Source organism: Sarcophilus harrisii, chromosome 2 (genome assembly GCF_902635505.1).
Source record: "Sarcophilus harrisii chromosome 2, mSarHar1.11, whole genome shotgun sequence".
Classification (NCBI taxonomy): Eukaryota; Metazoa; Chordata; class Mammalia; order Dasyuromorphia; family Dasyuridae; genus Sarcophilus; species Sarcophilus harrisii.
This window is the reverse complement of record NC_045427.1, coordinates 397,195,339-397,213,512: the sequence shown is the minus strand read 5'-3', so window position 1 is coordinate 397,213,512 and position 18,174 is coordinate 397,195,339. Positions and strand designations below refer to the sequence as shown.

Below are 18,174 nucleotides of genomic sequence, written 5' to 3'. Positions count from 1 at the left end.
TGTTATTATAAATATTCAAATGATCCTGATGGATAGCATAGTGGAGAGACACTTTAGGATGAGATAGCAGCTGAGCCTCCAAGGTATCAAAGTTGTTATGATGGTAAAAGCTACATAAAGAATAGGGAACAAAAAAATATTTGTCTTGGTATTTGCAATAAAAGGGACATTAGGAAAAAAACACTTTCATAATTTGGAAATGTTTAACATGACTGTATATGTATCATCTTTATCAGATTGCTTACTGACTTTAGGAGTGGGAAGGGAAGGAGAAAAATTTACAACTCAAGACCCATAGAATTGAAGAGCCCAATCCAAGATCAAACAGGTAATAAGAGAATCAATATTCAAATGCAGTTCTTCTGACTCCAGATCCAAGGTTAATCTCATCTCACTATACCTCAGTCCTATTCAAGAAAAATCACTGAGAACAAAGAAATTACGAACTCTCATGCCAGCAATATAGATTTATTATTGTTCATGACTAGTCAAAAAGCTTACAAGGTTCATTATCAGACTAAAACAAGTTTAAAGTACAGCCACAGATTCAAAACATCATTTAGAGACATGGAGTGAAAAAAGACAGTTACAAAAACACATAAAGGAACCCATTCATATGGGTGTGCTCACTGTATTTTGCTAAAAATGCAGTAAGCATTGAGCTACAGAGGTTTCAAGATACAGAACATTCTGAAAATATATCTTAAGCATAAAAACTGCACTTAAGTTGCAAAAATAAGGTTTTGCTTTTTTTTTTTTTTAAACATTTGATCTGAGCTCAAAGCAATGAAATAATGAACGCCAATGATTTTTCACATCAGTTTAACTCACATTTGAACAACAACCGTAAAAATGATTTTTTTTCTTTTTTTTTTTGTGTGATGAGGAACTGAAATCAACGGCATGGACAATGCATTGCATCCAAAAGAAAAGTCTGTGGTGGATCTGCTTTATCCTGGTCATAAAATATTTTAAGAATCATAATTTACCATTTTCCAACAAGAAATTAAGCCAGTAGAAACAAAATGATAAAAGGAAAGATTATTACTTCAATCAGGGCTCTTTTGCCACTTAGCTCCTTTAGGTAACAGTTTCACTAGTGCAAGAGCAATATCATTTACCTGAAAGGTCATAAGTGTCACAATTGAGGAACACTCATACAAAACTATTTCCTTTTTCTTTAAAAAGTGCCATATATTGTACTTTTTGTACTTAAAACTAATGAAAGACTGTTTGTCTCCATCTCTTGTCAATGAGAAAAGGCCAAAGTGATTCTTTAATTCCAACCCGAAACGGTGTTCGTTGGCCAATGCCCAGGGTCTCTAATTTGGAGCAGTCAAGTTGAGCATTTCTTGGACGTGGAGCTCCCAAGACTGGGCTGTCGGTGATCTTTTTGGAAAAAAGAAAACACTTAATGGACAAAATCCAACCTTCTTCTCTTTATCATTTTCTTTTACACGCGCTTGTCTAGAAAATGCTCTCCAATTTATAGCATTCTTAAAATCATTTCCGGAGGTTCTAACAAGAACAAATTAGGCATTTATAAAGAATAAAATGATAAACCTCATCCCTAGGAGGATAAACTGTTAGCATAGAATTATAGATTCAGAACTGCAAGGGGGTCATATAACAGGAGTTCAAATCTCACCTCTGGTAGTTAGTAAAGTTTATCACCTTGGGCCTCAGTTCCCTCAATTGCAAAATAAAAATGTTAGACTAAATAACCTCTGGTATCCCTTCTACCTCTAAATGAATGAGATCCTATAATCCCATTTAACCAATCTAAAGTTTATATTTAGTCATTACTAGGCGAGTAGAAAGCTTCTTTGAGGAATTCTAGGAACAAAGGAACACAAAATTAGAACCAAGTTCTTTTGAGTTGTTTCATTGTATAGAATTCACCTTCTCCTTTTCCAAAATACTATCCTTTTAAGACCCACCTTCCTATAAATAATCCAAGTGCTTTCCCTCATCAAAATTACCTTCTTTATTTTGTAAAAACATATATGAATATAATGTTGTCTCTCCTAGATGAAATATAAGCTCCTCAATGCAGGGACTGCTTAATTTTTGCCTTGGAATCCTTTGTAACTAACACAGATCCCCTGTAAGTGGGAGGTATTTAAACATTTGTTAATTGATTCTAAGTTTGTTTTTTTTTTTTTTTAAATTATATGTGAGGAAGCTGAGGCCCCAGAAAGGTCACTGAGATAGTAAATATAAGATTTGGGAACTGAACCCAGGTCCACTGCCTCCAAATCCACTATCCACTACCAGCACTAAGAAATAAAAGTTTTGTATCCACAAAGGGCATTTGATTTATTCAGCCAAGTCTACTTTGCAATCACAGATTTGGCCTTTAAGGAAGTTTTTTTTGTTTTTGTTTTTTGTTTTTAACTTCTGTATGCCATATACTTACAGGTCTTAAGTGACTATTAGGAAGGTTAAAAGCATCTGCAATAGCACATGCCATTTCATATTTGGTCATTTGTTCATTGCCAGACCAATGGAAGGTGCCTTTGATTGTAGGATCCTAAGAAAAAAAAAAAGCAACACAAAATAAGAGCCAAGATCTTCTGAGATAATGTTTACTTGGGCTACCTAAAATAGTACAAGCATTGAAAATCACCCTTCTATTTTCTTCAATATTATTATTTCTAGAAACAACTTTTCTGTAAACAAGACTCATGAAGTAAAAACATCTTTATATATATATGCACACAGTTTCTTCCCTAATATTTTTAGAAAAAAAAATATATATATATGACTCTCCCCATAAACTGTTCAAATTCATTCATTGAATTAGGAATCCTACAGTACTTAACTTCACAAATTATTTATAGGAATACAACTCAATTATAGTAATACCCTCAAGGCAATTTTAGCCCACTAAAATGAACTTAATTTAATATAAACACAGTGAAGAGCTGTAACACTGTAACCCTAAAGATAGTCTAGTCTAAATTCAGAAAGGATCCTCATGAGACTAATAACAAGTAATGAACTCTGACATGGTGACTGTCATATATGCATGTCCTTATCTCTTTTCTAAGCTCCAGTACTGTGTTCCCATATGCCTATGTGATAGATTTACCTGAATAGCCCACAAATACTTCAAACTTAATATACCAGATTCTACCTCTCCCTTCTCTCTTCTCCCCTTATTTTTATGGATCTCATCCCATCATAAACTCACATTTATATTTTTATGCTTCTCTTAAATCTTGAATTTGAAAGTCAGATTTTCTATTCAGCTTTAAGTCTTTGTCAGGAATGTTTTTTTCTACCACTCATACGGCTCACATTCTCTTTCCTCATTTTCATTTCCTGGAACCACTAGCTTCCTTCAAAGCTCAACTTCAATATCTCCTTAAAGATTCTTTGGTATTTCCCCATTTTTTGACATACTTTCCTGCCCTACTCAGTTTGCATTCATTTGTAGTCTATATTTACTTGACTATGAAACCATTATATAAATCTACTACATTCCCAGAATATAAACTTTAAAAAGCAGATATCTAGATTTTGTCATTATATTACAAATACCTAACATAGTGCCTGATAGATGATTAGTAAACAATGAACAAATATGTATTTGTAAGCTATAGAGCAATTGTGATTTGTGTTAGTGGAGGGAGAACTCACACCAATAAAACTACAGATCCTCAAACAAATTTTACACAAATATCTTACAATTATATAAAATGGATTTAAAGCAACTCAGATAATAAACTAGCTGGTGCTTCTTTGGCCTTTAGAATACATCTAAATCTTTTCCTTGACATACAGGAGGAACCAACTTCTCTAAGATCAAAGACATTTAGCAAAACACAGATTTGCTATGCATAAAAATTATAAATTGTCTTTACATATTATCTGTGTTTAATAAATGTGCAACTTGTAAAGAGATTTCTATTTGATCCACAATTTTCCTAGTTTGAAAATTAGCTAGTCAATATGCGAATTCCATGTATAACTTTACACTACACTATAGCACACAGAATTAAAAGATTTGAATAGCCCAAAACAGTCCCCTTTCCCAAGTCTCACCAGCATCCTCTTTTCTGCCAGCTGCCGGCAAACACTGGCGACATCCTTAACATTTGTGGGAAACCTTTGTTGCCAGTGGTCCATGTTAGCAGATTTGTTACTGAACTGGACTTTGTCAAACATAATAGTTACAGCACTTTCTTCTAGTTTTTCAACTTCTCCATACAGAACAGGAATTCGCAGGACAGCTGCACCTTTGAGGAAACAATGTTTCAAACTAGGCTTTTTTTTTCAAGTTTTGTGCAACATGGCAGTGTACAATAACTTCTTACACTAATGTTATTCTGAAGGTTTCTAATAAAATGCCTTCCCAAACTGCTGATCAATGAGTGAATCATTCTAATTTTTAAAAAGTATTTATTCAATATACTTTTCAACCAACAAAAGTTATATTCTTCTAATGTATTTAGTATCCTACAATATGAAGTGAAGAGATAAAAAGATATATGAAACAAAATTCAAGCTCTAAGAAGGCTTACAATCAAATGGTTAAGATATTAGTATCTCTAAATGCAAGATAAAATGGAAAATTACCAAAAAGTAATATGAAGTACTATGTGAGTTCAGAAGAGAGAACTTGGTAAGAGAAAATAAGGGTTTTGTGGGGGAAATGACATTTGAACTGGATATTTAAAGATTAAGAATGAGAGAGATGAGTGGCAAGAAAACTTAGGCTATGTTCAAATAGTATAAGCTATTCTTAAGAGAATTATAGGTTAAAAAGACAAGAAGAGGTAGATAAAATCATGAAAGCTAAGATGTCTGACCTTATGAAGTTTTATTTTTCCACTTTTTAATAGCTATGTTCTTTTACATATAAACTATTCATAAAAGTGATCATTCACTAAAAACAATGAACCACATACAGACTGTTCATAACTATCAAAATGCTCACCTCCTCAATGAGAGGAAAAAGAAGAGCAAGAGAAACTTTGGAATTAAAAATTGTACAAAAGTTAAAAACTTTTTACTGTAATTGGGAAAAAAAATAGACATCAAAAAAAAATTTAAAAACCATAAAATAGCTGAGAATATTTCCCACTACCATTGAAATAACTAATGTTATTTCTTACCAACATTGTTTTCCAAGACAGCCCTTTCTCCTTCTAGTTTTGTTTTACCATACAAATTTAGGGGATTTGGAGTGTCCTCTTCAGTATAAGGCGGATTTGTTCCATCAAACACATAATCTGAGCTAATGTAGATCAGAAATGCTCCAATTCCCGCTAGGGGGAAAAAACAAAACAATATTAAATGACTAAAGAGAAAAAAAATCCTTTACCAATTTATAAAAGAAAGTTGTTTTGTTTTGTTTTTTTTCCAGGTAAAGTAATACAAAACCATGTCCCTTAAATATATATTTAAAATATTAAATCTCAGCAATTAATATTTTATAAAGGTTCTAGAATGTCAAATTACCTGCTTCCTTTGCTAAATTCCCTGAAGCATCCACATTAAGCTGAGAAGCAGCATCTGGTTGATTCTCTACAACATCTGGCCTTCTTTCTGCTGCACAATGTACTATGACATGGGGCTGGAATTAAGCATTCATGCATTTTTAACAACAACAAAAATGCAGAATTAACTACATCTTCCCTATAGTAAATATAGAGAAAATGTTCATTAAAGCAAAACCTTCTTCACCACTACTGAATAAATAAGTTATACTATTATTCCTTCTACAAGTGAATGTAGTGAACTCCTAATTGATAACACTTCCTCTACTAATGCAAGTCAGCCCCTGCTCTGCAAACTATAAATATAGTGAGTTATCTAGAGATCTCATCCTAAGTGACTTGGCCATAAGTTTTTTTGAGGAGGGAGTTGATGTCAGGTTATTCTAGATATCTTTATTATGTCATAAGGCTTTATAATTCAGAGGAAAAAAATGGGGGGGGGGAGTAGGGGATGGGGAGAAAAACACTAAAGTTCTAGCACATCCTTATAAATTCAAATATTTCCAACCGTTCTCTTTATGAAATCTTTAAGCAATTATTAATATGCAGATGCTTTGAACAAAATGGCAAGTAGTTATAGTGAAACCTAGCATAGCTGTTTTGAATCCAGGGAGCAGATAGTGGTGCTCCAGAAATTGGGGGAAGAGAACAGAGGGAAGGAAAATAACTAAGGTAGGATTCTTTATTATCAATGCTGATGGATTTACCTAGCTTAACAGATTTCTACGCCTTTATATGATCAGAATTGCTCAAAGAGCTGATGAGACTGATGAGTCTCTCATAGAAAATGTACCATTTCAATCTTTAAAAAAAAAAAGAAAAGAAAAGAAAAGAAAAAGAAAACTTCTTTGGCTGTGTTTATCATTACCTTTTCAGGTTACATTATGCTGAATGTGGTTTATATTTCCCCCCATTCTTACTCAAATGAAACTAAGCTTTCTGATTTAGCATTACAGACACCGACATAACATATACATAGCATTTTTATCTCTTTTCAGTTACCCTAAAACAACAGAAAAGTATTAGGGGTGGAAAAGGGTATGTGTATGTGTATGAAACTATTTATATGTCTCTTATGATAAAGGATTTGTCCATTAAAAAAAAAAAAAAAAAAGACCTTTGAGAAATTCAACTGCATTTTGGGAACAGCACATTATCAGGGAGGATTTGAATAATAAAAAAAAAAAATAACACAAAGCACATAAATAGAAAAGGAGGTGATCTGGTCATGTTACCAATGGTCTGATAACATATGGAGTGCTATCAAGATATCCATATAACACTGAAAGAACAAGAGGAAGTCTCCCCAGCATATTATTGAGCAGATCCTTTATAACAATTATGGAAAGACATGAATTGAACAGAATCAGAATCGTATGATTTTATTACCTACACTGGTGAAGCAAATAGTTTTTAAACTTATTTGTTAATCCATCAAATTAATAGTCAAAGTGTGCTAAAAATTCCAAATATTATTGGTGATGGGCCCTGTGCTAAAACAATACTGACTGATCTCTACTTCTTTGTTCCTTAGGTAGACACATTCATTATCATACTCTTCTTTAATGGTAATTTCACTACCCTAAGATTTAGTTTTTGTCATGACTTCTTAATGCCCTGTCAACTTCTTAGACAAGTAGTTTCCAAATAATCTGGGAAATTTATAACACTGAAGTTGCTTAAATGTTTCTCCCCTTTTCTCACTTCTACACCATACCTGAAAATCCTGAATGATATCATGTACTGCATGAGTATCCAAAAGATTGACTTGTTCAAATCTAGGTCGAGCTCTACTGTATCCACAGCCAACTGCATGCCAGTTGTTCTGCTCAAACTCTTTGTATACAGCTCTGCCAAGTAGGCCAGTGGCACCAGTAATCAAAGCACGCCTACTAGGGACATTGACATCCTCCTAAAATGTAAAGGCAAAAACGGATTTTTTTGAACATCACAATGTCATAAGAAATTGACCTAATATCAAATAAAATTTACCAAACAATTTAAGGAACTATAATTGATATTTCAAACCACCAGGAATTTACAAAGACCAATGGAAGTTACGGTTAATGTCATAGATTAAAAAGATTTCAAAAAGTCAAATGTACCTCCCCCCCCCCCAAAAGACAATGCAAAAACAATTTAAATTGCATACTGCTTAGTTCTATTTCAAAGATTTGACAAAGTTAATATAAGATAATTTTATTTCTATTCACTTGATAACACCTGAATGTGTCTCACACACTATTATTTAGCACACTTTTCAGTGATTTATCAAAAAAAACAAACAAACAAACAAAAAAACACCACCCACTATACTTAGATTTAGACATGATGGGTCTGATCACATAGGTGCATTTTATTTCGTTAAAATGTTTATGGGTTTTGATATTTTTCATTCTGGATTGTTTCTAATGACTTATCTTTATTCTTAAAAGTCCCTCAACCAGTGTCTCTTGCCACCAGAATACTCTCAGGAAAAGATAGGAGCATTCTTTACATTTATTCAACAAAGACATTTTCTATAGCTACTCAGCTGAAGAGTAATAAGTACATTCTAAGCCTTACAGAAATGATATAACTGCCAATATTGTTTTTCTTTAATAATAAACTCTTCAGAATCTTAAATTTAAAAACATCACAGGTGTGATGAAAAAAAAAAAGAGCTGCCTTCAAATTCAACAACAAATTTTCATTTTGGGAGGCTCTTATAACTACACAGTGAGTGGAAGCATAACTATAGACAGAGTAGAGAAATGGGAATCAAAATTTGTCTCCTTTTTTCTTTCCAAAAATGACTAGTCTTTAAAGGGTCTTACAATTAATTTCTGTGATCCTATGAACATTATGAAATACCCAGGGCTCTCCCCAAAATTGTTAAAAAAAAAAAAAAAAAAAAAAAAAAAAAAAAAACTTGAGAGCAGAGATTGTACTTTATTTTCAAATCTCTCCCAAATACCATGTAACAAATGGTTACTGAATAAATGAGGAGTGAGAAAGAAACAGTACAAGCCTTATTTAAATTACAATTTCTTTTGGTTTATATGCAAAGTACTCAAAAGGTCTCCAGTATTTTAATGAAGGAATTTTATACACATGTACATATGATTGTGTTTTTATCCTTGAAAAATAAAACCTTTTTAAGTTTTAATTTGGCAAGTAAACAACTCTTTCAGAAGTTATAAACATGTGACTATTTAGTAATCCAGCAGTTAGTTATTAGTTCCTACTTTCCATTTTGAATGAAAAATTTATAAACATTTTAAAAGTAATTACAAATCTTTGTTTTAACAGAAAATTGTTTAATATGTTTTTATATGACATGTTTTAGATTACCTTATTTAAGCTCTAGAAAGGCAGATTTCATTATATTTTACCTATCAGAGAACTGAGGTTGAGTGAAATTACAATGACTTGCCCAGCAGAAAAACTAGATAATCTGAGTGTACTGCATATCCTAATATTTTTTCCTGCTTCGTTATTATTTACCACTTAGTTGGTCGGCAATTTCTAATCTTTTAAGAGTAAGAAGCTAAATAACTTGCCCAGGGTCACAAATGCAGTTATGTAGGCACCAGAACTGGAAGCAGATCTTTTTAAGCTCTCTACCCACAATACTCTACAGTCTCTTAAAGAATATATCAGTAATAAATACGCACAATCTGTGATACTAAGAAAATATTCACTCTTAAGAGTTTATTCTAATTCAGTAACTGCTCCCTTATTATATATAAGGCTACCACTAAGATGACCATAAAAACCATCATGTACTTATATATAGCCTAATTCAATCCAGAAGTATTTATGAAGGACTATGAGGATAGGGAAGGAAGAAAATATTCACTCTAAAAACTTTATTCTAATTAAGTAACTATATACTTTTTATTCTAAATCAGTAACTGTGTGCTTACTATTCTCTTATATATAAGCATACCACCAAGATACCACAAAAACCATCATCCACTTATATATTGCCTAATTCAATTCCAGAAGTATTTATGAAGGACTTATCTATGAAGACAGGGAAGAGGGGGAAGGAGACTAAGAAAATATTCACTCTAAATACTTTATTCTAATTCAATAACTATATACTTACTGCTTCCTTATCATACCGAAGCCTACCACTAAGATTACCATAAAAACAATTATCCACTTATACTATTTAAATTCCAGAATGATTTATGAAGGGTTTAGCTAAAAAGATAAGGAGAGGGGAGAAGGAAGATGGGTTAGAACATGGGTTCTACATTCCCTGATCTGACGATGTAGACACTTAATTCTCCTCAGCCTCAACCCAGAAATGGAGGTTCTCAACCCCCACAAACCTTAAGAATAGCACCCCGGCAAGGTGATCTAAAAGAGACCGCCCACCTGTCCCCGAATTTAGGAATACAAGATCCCTACCCGGAAAGAACCCAAACCCTACTAGACCCGCCCCCCGCCGCGTTCTGTTTGTGCCAGAAAGCTGCTTTTTCTGAACTACAGATTACGAAATTTCAGGAAAATCAGCAAAAGACAAGAGAAATAAAGTAAAATCGCAACCCAGGCAAGACTGGAGCCCTTCGGGATGGAGAGCGCCTTCAGGGGAAAAAAAGAGTCGGGCGCTTCTCAGACTTTGCCCGCCCCGCGCCTCCTCGGACTCGGCCCCCCGGGGCTCGGCAGCACCCAAGAGGAGAAAGACGCAAGCAGCCCCGCTCCCCGAGGAAGGAAGGGGGGCAGGCGGTAGAAGAAAGCCCACTCCGCTCACCTCCACCAGCCGGCAGCTCCCAGGGACAAAGTGGATGGTCAGCTCCTTCTCCCGCCCAACCATTCCCGCAGCCGTGGCGGCACCGCCTGCCTCCAAGCTGAGCTCCAGCCCGGGTTTCGGCCCGCAGCCACCAGCGTCAGGACCACCTCCCCCTAGGCTCAGGCCCAGCCTCTCGCCAAGGTCCCTTCCGGCTTCCGCCACCACAGACACGCACACCGATTGGCTACACCTCTCTTCCCGGTCGGAGTCGCTAACTGGTTAACTTCCTCTGTAGTCGGAGATGCTGATTGGCCATGCTCATCCTCCCTCTTGGAGTTTCTTAAAGGGGCAAACGTATGACAGGGGGCGAGTTCTAAACCGGGCTAGACTGTTGGAGGAAAGAGATGAGGATATATCTCCCTTTTCGAAAGATTAGAGACAGACTTACAAGGTCTTGGTCTATGTTATTACCCCTAGATAACTACAGCCAAAGAAAACGGATTTAAGGAACAATAAATTCAAAAGACCGGTCTCTGCACTGCCATTTATTGGCAGTGTGTACTCAACACATCACTTACACATGAGAACGGAGATTCAGAGCTGGAAGATACCATCTAATCCCATAGCCTCAGTTTACAGAGAAATTGTTCGATTCGGCGGAAGTCACCTAAGTGGTAATGTGATTCCAAGCATTCTTAAATGACATTGTTTCTAAAATCTTTTCCAACTCTAAATCTTATGATCCATGACTTCACACAGTCACTGCCCCCTTTTTGCACCTAGTAAATTCTGCTTTTTTTCAACAATTTTCAAATTATTAGATCTCTATTAGTTATCTCAAGTTGAGTCAGGAAAAGACCTTGTTTCCTGTCTTGCTTACTATATTGTCAGTGTACTAAAAAACTTAACATTACAAGTAATAGAGAAAAACAAAGAGTTTGGCCTATTGGAAATAGGACACAGCTATCTCTACTTCTGGTAGACAAAGGTATTCCTATTCTTTGTGTGATAGGGAAAACGCAAATTTAGGGTATCCTGTCCTAGACATGTAACAGCATTTAATGTTCTTCTAGATACAGTAGATACATTTACCTAAAGAGCAGGAGGAAAATTATATTTATGAAAACAGCAGAAAACCTAAGGGAGAAAGACTGGTTTCCAGATCATCATTTGCTAAAATCAACTTAAGATTAAAAACATTTTTTTTTTTGGTGAGTCCAGGTACTTGTCTACTATCTTCCCCAACCCTTCTTTCTCCACTTCTCAAAACTTTTTAACCAGGGACAGTCTAGTAGAAAGGACCAAGCAAAACAATTGTAGACTTCCTGGTGTAAATTTTGATTCCGTTGTTATTGAAGCCATACTGAGTGCCCTTAAATTACACAACCTACAGGTTATTAATTGGAAAAGCAAATAAACCCGAGTAAGATTTTTTTAAACAAAAAAGTACCTGGGTGGTTTCTTACATAAAACAAACAAACAAAAAAACATTGGGACATTCGAGGGACTCCAGGTAAGAAATAGTATGGCTATTTTCCCAGTCTTGTATAATGGGAGAAAAAGCAGCCCATTACAATAGTTACTCAACTGATTTATATTTGAGCATTAGTATTTGGCTACCTGTCAAAATGGTTTGGCTTTTATTCCCGGACTATTATATGAATAGAAAACCTATCTTTGGTGATACTAAGAAGATAAATGTAAATAAAATCAAATGTAAGATGTCACAACTGAGTCTGTGAATTTAAATTGAATAGGATTTCACATACACACCCATATGACAAAAAAATCTATTCATGTAAAAACAAAGAAAAATAATAGAGGACCATCTATAAAACTCCTAAGTAATCTGGAACAAGGAGATAAGGGAAAACACTTTAAGTGCTAGCAAAGGAAAATCATACATTATTTTGCATTGTGTTCATGTCAGCTACTTAAACTGTCTAATTGAATGCTGTGATTTCCTTGATCAAACCTTCTCCTCATCCCCATTTTCAATGTTGAAAAAACTTTTTTCATCTAAATGGTACACTGAGGCTAACTTTATAGGTTTGTTAGATACTAGTACTATTTTTCTCAAGCATTCACTCAGGTTTTGTTTTAAAAGCAGCAAGACCACGAATTCCAAAACCAAAGTATTTTAATTCTTAAATGTCCAACCCTTACCTGTTCCATTTCCATCAGCATTTCAGGCATGATTCTTATTTCAGGAATTAGATTTAGAAATTGCCCTAACCCCCCAAACAAGATCCAGGGCTAGCCGTTTCTTTGTCTACTTCATGCAGCAAACAACACTAGCACTGGAAAAGCGAGGCTTTTTCACTTGACCTTTTCTCAATTAGCATTTAGATTCCAGTCTCTGGATCACGTGCCGTTTCCCACATTCTAGTAAGCTGGCAGCTGATTCCTTCTGGCAGTCTTGAAAACACCCAATGAGAAGTTACTGGCTTAATTTCGACTTAAATCAGAGATAGCAAAGCGATTATGTATGTCCAAGTGACTTAAGGTAAAAGCTTTCTAGTAATTTGTGGCAATTGTTCTTTTGTAAGAAACACTGAGTAGGTAGTTGGGGAACAGCCAAACATGCAATTGATTATCTTCCCTTAGTTTTAGTCTGTAGGATAATAGGAACAATGGATAAAAGTTGCAAATCACCAAGCTTTGGTGTTTCATAAGGAAAACTCTCAAATGTTTAAGCTATCCCAAAGTAGAATGGACTAAGGAGAGATTGGATGTCTACTTCTCTCACCTCCCACCAGAGGCTTTCAAATAAAAGCTAGTACACTTTTCAGTCATGTTGTAGAGGAAATTCTTATTTTTAATTGGGCTATTAAGTTCCAACTCAAGATTATCAGTGGCAAGGCCACAGTGAAATAGAAATGTTATTACTGGTCTTTCCTGACCTCTTTAAATTTTTGAGAAAACAAGTTGTTTTGAAGTGTAAGAGTTGTGTTAGTAAACCTTGAATTTGTACTAATGAGTAATAAATAATAGTAGAGCTATATACATTATATAAAATATTGTATACATACACATTAAATGCCCAGTTTTATAGTGTGTGTGTGTGTGTGTTCTGAGAAGGGCTTGGGATCTATTGTTCGCCAATCAATTAAATTCAAGGGTGATATTGGCATGATGCTTAAAGAAAAAATTTAGCCAGCAGACTACAAAATATATTGGGAGAGTTTCGGGATCCAAAAGCAAAAAAGTTTTTAAGAGCATTTGTAGGTAAGGGTAAAATTCCCTAGGTAGGTATTCATTTGCAAATGAATTGGGTCTGGATTGATTCCGAGTGAATATGAATAGCAATCATTTGGCCTAAACAACAGGGGATCTCCCTTCCTGACTTATTTTATTTGACTAAGTGAAAGAGGATATTTCTTGCCTCAATTGCTACTTAACCTTAATCACTGAATGGGTGTGGCTCCTGATGAATACAAACCAAGGTCTCCCAAGTCATTTAGGGCCACAATGGTCTTGATCTGTATCTGGCTACTAGACCTTGATGACTCCGGAGGGGAAAGTGAGACTGATGACCTCACTTAAATCCAATTCACTTGCATGTCTGCATGTCATGGCATTACTTCTCTGAAGTCTTAAAGTCCTCTTCAAGAATGAGGGACACCAAAAATTGAAGGATGCAAAACTTGTAGCAGTTAAAAGTAACATTTAAGTTACTGTGTAAATCTGGGCATTCTGAATACTTGAATTTGTGCAGAGAGAGAGAAGTAAACAACATTGCACTTTATCAGTACTCTAATAAACAAGTAGAAATTCAATTCTTGTCTTGGAAAAAAAAATCTACTTAAAATTGCCTCCCCCCTCCCCCCGCAAAAAAAAAAAAAAAAGAAAGAGAATCTTTGGGAGTTTGTCCCACTTGGGTCCCCACTGGAACTGGTCAATTGGAAAACTTTCCTTTCCATTTTCCTTTCTGCTCCTTTCCCTTCCTTTGACCATGTTAGGTATCATAACCTTACCTACAGATGCTCTTTAAAAATCTTTTTATTTTTTTCTTTTGGATCCCTAAATCCTCCCTAGATATCTTGGTTTGCTGATTAGATTTCTTAAGGACAATACCTTAAACCAAAACCATTTTGACACTGATAATAGGTTCCTGGCCAAGGCCCAAGTGGTCTTTGTTTGGGTCCAGATTGACTTAGAATGAAGGTATTCAACAATCATTTCTGCTTTTTGTCAAAAACCTTAAAGGTCTTCTCCCTCCCTTATTTATTCATTTAGTTGTTTGTTTTTTGGACTAGGTGAGAGGAGATTTTTTGCCTCTATTACTACCTAACTTTAATAACTGAATGGGTGTGGCTTCAGTGAAAGAAAGACTTGTTGAAGGCCATAGTTTAAAAAGACCAAGGTCTCCCAGACTATCCAAGGCAATGGCTCTGGAGAGGAAACTGAAGCATGTCATGGGTTCCCCTCTCTGAACTCATGGTCTTCTTCAAGAAGGAAAGACAAACAGTTTGAGAAGGGATTAACAGACTTCACCAGACTGCCAAAAATGAAACATAAAAAAGCACAAATGACTCCTGTGTCTAAATTTTAGAGCTATTATTCTAACCAATACCTTGGAATGTTTTATTTCTACAGACATAAAGGAAAAAAGATGCTATTTCACAAGTAGAATCATTTTATTTCAAGATTTTAAGAAATAACATCCTAACACTAAATTAGGTTTTTATTGTACTTCATGACCAGGGCAAAGCAACATACCTTGTGAATTTTCCTCATATCTCAAATGGCTCTCAAATACTGTTACACATTTCAACTTTTTAGAAGTACTTCTGTGTATTTAAAAACTTTCTTTTTCTGAACTAGCTAGAAATGACAATATTGTCTTAAAAACAAAACATAAGACATGTCAACCCCAGAGAAATGAATAAGAGCAGGTTGGATTATACTTGGAAATCACAGAATTTTCAATGATTTTTGAATTGTCCCAGAAACAAAAACCCATTGTTTGTTCTTTTAAACACTAATACTTTTTGGGTGCTTCTATATGACTATGAATCATGGATTAACCACAGTTCCTATGGAATCAAAATTGCCCATCTCTCAAGTGATTGACATCAGTTGCTGCACAAAACAAATAATTTCATGCATAGAGTAGCATAAATTATTCAGATACATAACCAAAAGATGCAATGAACTGGTCACAGAGTAAGTTTAAAAGATTAAAAAAAAAAAGTCTGCATGCTGTATTGACACCAATGTACTATTACAATAAAGTCCTCAGGAAATTGGCTCAGGTCCCTGTGGAGAAATGAGAGAAAAGCATGGGTGAACAAGTATACAGGAGGAGAAGATGCAGATGGACCATGACTGATATCATTGGAAGGGAAGCCACATTTTTGAGACAATATATATAACAATACAGCCCATCTACCTCGGGGCACTTCTAAAGTGGTAAACTTTTAAAGCAGTACCTAAATTTGTTCTGAAGTAACAGCTTTAAAATATAATTATACCTAGCTATGTGACCCTGGGCAAGTCACTTAACCCTAATTGCCTTAGCAGAAAAAAAAATATATATATATATATATATATATAATTATATAAAACATCTCCAGTGAGATCATAATTAGTGGAACTAGTGGCAGAAATCTTTTTTTAAGTATGCTTTTTGGGGACAAGGACATATTGATTTACTACCTCACCAGTTAGGAAGCAATGCAAATATTTCTCTAGTTTACAAATAGAAAAAAAGGCAGAGAGGTTAAGGAAATTATACACACAGGTTCATCCCTGTGAATGAAATTTGATCTTGTTTCCTGCCCATTGATTTTTTTATTATAGCAGGGTGAATGTCATTGCATATGTCTACTCCCAGTCGGCAGACATGGTAAAAGAATATTGAAGATGTGTCATGTTTCTTGAAGTGCTAAAATTAAAGTGTTTTAAGATTAAAGATTAAGATTTTTAAGATTTGGAACTATGTTCAAAGAGCTCTAAAACTGCAAAAGTTTGTAGCAGCCCTTTTTGTAATGGCAAGGAACTAGAAAATGAATGGATGCCCATTGGTTGGAGAATGCCTAAGTTATTGTATATGAATATAATGAAATATTTATTGTTTTATAAGAAATGATGAGCAGGCTGCTTTCAGAAAAGGCTGTAAAGACTTACATGAACTAATGCTAAAAGAAGTGAGCAGAATCAAGAAAACATTGTATATAGTTACAAGATTATATGATGATCAATTGTAATGGACTTGGCTCTTCTCAACAATGAGGTGATTCAAGGCAATTCCAATAAGACTTGTGATTGAAGATCCCACCCACATTAAGAGAACTATGACTTGATCAAAGTATAGTATTTTCACCTTTGTGTTTGTTTGCTTGTTTTTTTTTTTTTGTTTGCTCAGCAGGATAAATATAGAAATATGTTTAGAAAAACTGAACACATTAAACCTTTATCAGTGTGCTTGCTGTCTTTGGGAGGGGCGAGGAGAGAGTTAAAAAAGTTTTACAAAGAATGTTTTTGCATGTGTTTGGAAAAATAAAATACCATTAAAAAAAAAAAAAAGAGTAAGTGCTTATCTATATAAGTCTATTCAATCAGAAAGGATTCCCTAATTTTTTTTTTAATACTCTGAATTCTCCAATTTCAAGATGGTAAATTTTTCTTTGCAAACTATTTTCCAATTAATTGTAGATCAACTTCATATTTGTGAAGAGTTTTGAATGTCTATCATTTATAGTAACAATATCCCTGAGCCTACCACTATACTTAGAATTTTATTTCTATTTTTAAATCAAAATGTCAAATATTTATTTATAATAAATTTTGCCATGTTCCCAAAATGTTTAATCCAAAGACATATTTATTTGCTCTTAATTTTAAAAAATCAATTGTAATTTAAATGCCATTTAAGTCATATACCCATACATTAAAGTGTCATATAGTCTCAAAACAGAGGGTAGTAGGTTCAGGGCAGAGGGAGGAGGGTGAAGAATCATAAAATTCTTGTGAATTTTTATTTTGTCCATAAAGCTAAGTTAAATACATTGGGGTCCACCATAATTAAGCATTATATGATGACAATTTTGTGTGGTAGAGAAACACAAGGCATAAAAAACAGATGAATTTTGCCAATCATCATTTGTTATCCCTCCTTTTCCAATGACTTTCTTAAAAAGATACTTATTTGACAGGTTTAGATTAAAATGCATGAAGAGGAAAAAGGAAAACAAAGTTAGATTAAAAAATAATTTTAACTCAATTGCAGTCAACAACATTTGTAACAATCCAATTTAGGATTATGTAAATGTGGACCAACCACTATATAAAATTAATTAATTCCCTAATTTTAAAATTTGAATATCTGTTGTGCCATAGTTTCCTTTTATTGTCCCACCTCAGTTTCCCTGAACTGTTCTGCCTAAATCCCCCTGGTTGCAACACCTCCCCCTCTTGCTCATTAGGACTGAGATAATTAGGGTTGTGACCACTCTGGCATTCCAAAAGATAAAACTCCAGATGTCCTATCCCAGATACCTAATTGGCTTGTCTATCTCTCTTCACACTTCCTTGCTGTAGTTTGACTATTGCCTTTACTCCCAATTTATAAGAATTTATGGTCTTACCCCCAAAACTGTCAGAACTAGATTGATGATCTCTTTTTGGAGATTCCTGCTCACCAGAGTTTGGACCCCCTGCCTTGGACTCTATCCTGATAACTTAAGAGCCGTGTGTGTATATATATATTGCATGGGAAACTCACATTCCCTGCTGGATGCTTTGAGATATAGCCCTGGGGATAACATGCCCCCAGCACAATATCCCTCTCAATATATTAAAAACTAATCTCTATCTTGCCTCAGTTTCTACGGCATTACATTTCTAAGGAATCTTTGTGTGAGAATTGGATGGTGATTTACTTTCCAGAGTTATGAAAAATTGAATTGGATAAATAAAACTTCAAAAATTGAAACCTAA

General features: G+C 34.6%; 1 protein-coding gene across 2 annotated transcripts; it reads right to left on the bottom strand.

Annotated features, from left to right (window-relative positions):
* Positions 1–452: 452 nt before the first annotated feature.
* On the bottom strand, positions 453–12,619 carry MAT2B (methionine adenosyltransferase 2B). 2 transcript variants are annotated; one of them, XM_003756797.4, is made up of 7 exons: positions 10,252–10,467; positions 7,225–7,419; positions 5,470–5,584; positions 5,124–5,276; positions 4,051–4,244; positions 2,420–2,533; positions 453–1,389 (listed from the first exon to the last, which is right to left on the bottom strand). In XM_003756797.4, the coding sequence occupies exons 1-7, from the start codon at positions 10,312–10,314 to the stop codon at positions 1,219–1,221; spliced, it is 1,005 nt and encodes a 334-aa protein (XP_003756845.1). In that variant the 5' UTR covers positions 10,315–10,467; the 3' UTR covers positions 453–1,218. The 2 variants fall into 2 exon arrangements, with proteins under 2 accessions (XP_003756845.1, XP_003756846.1); XM_003756798.3 differs by lacking the exon at positions 10,252–10,467 and adding an exon at positions 12,397–12,619 and having other exon boundaries at positions 866–1,389.
* Positions 12,620–18,174: the final 5,555 nt, after the last annotated feature.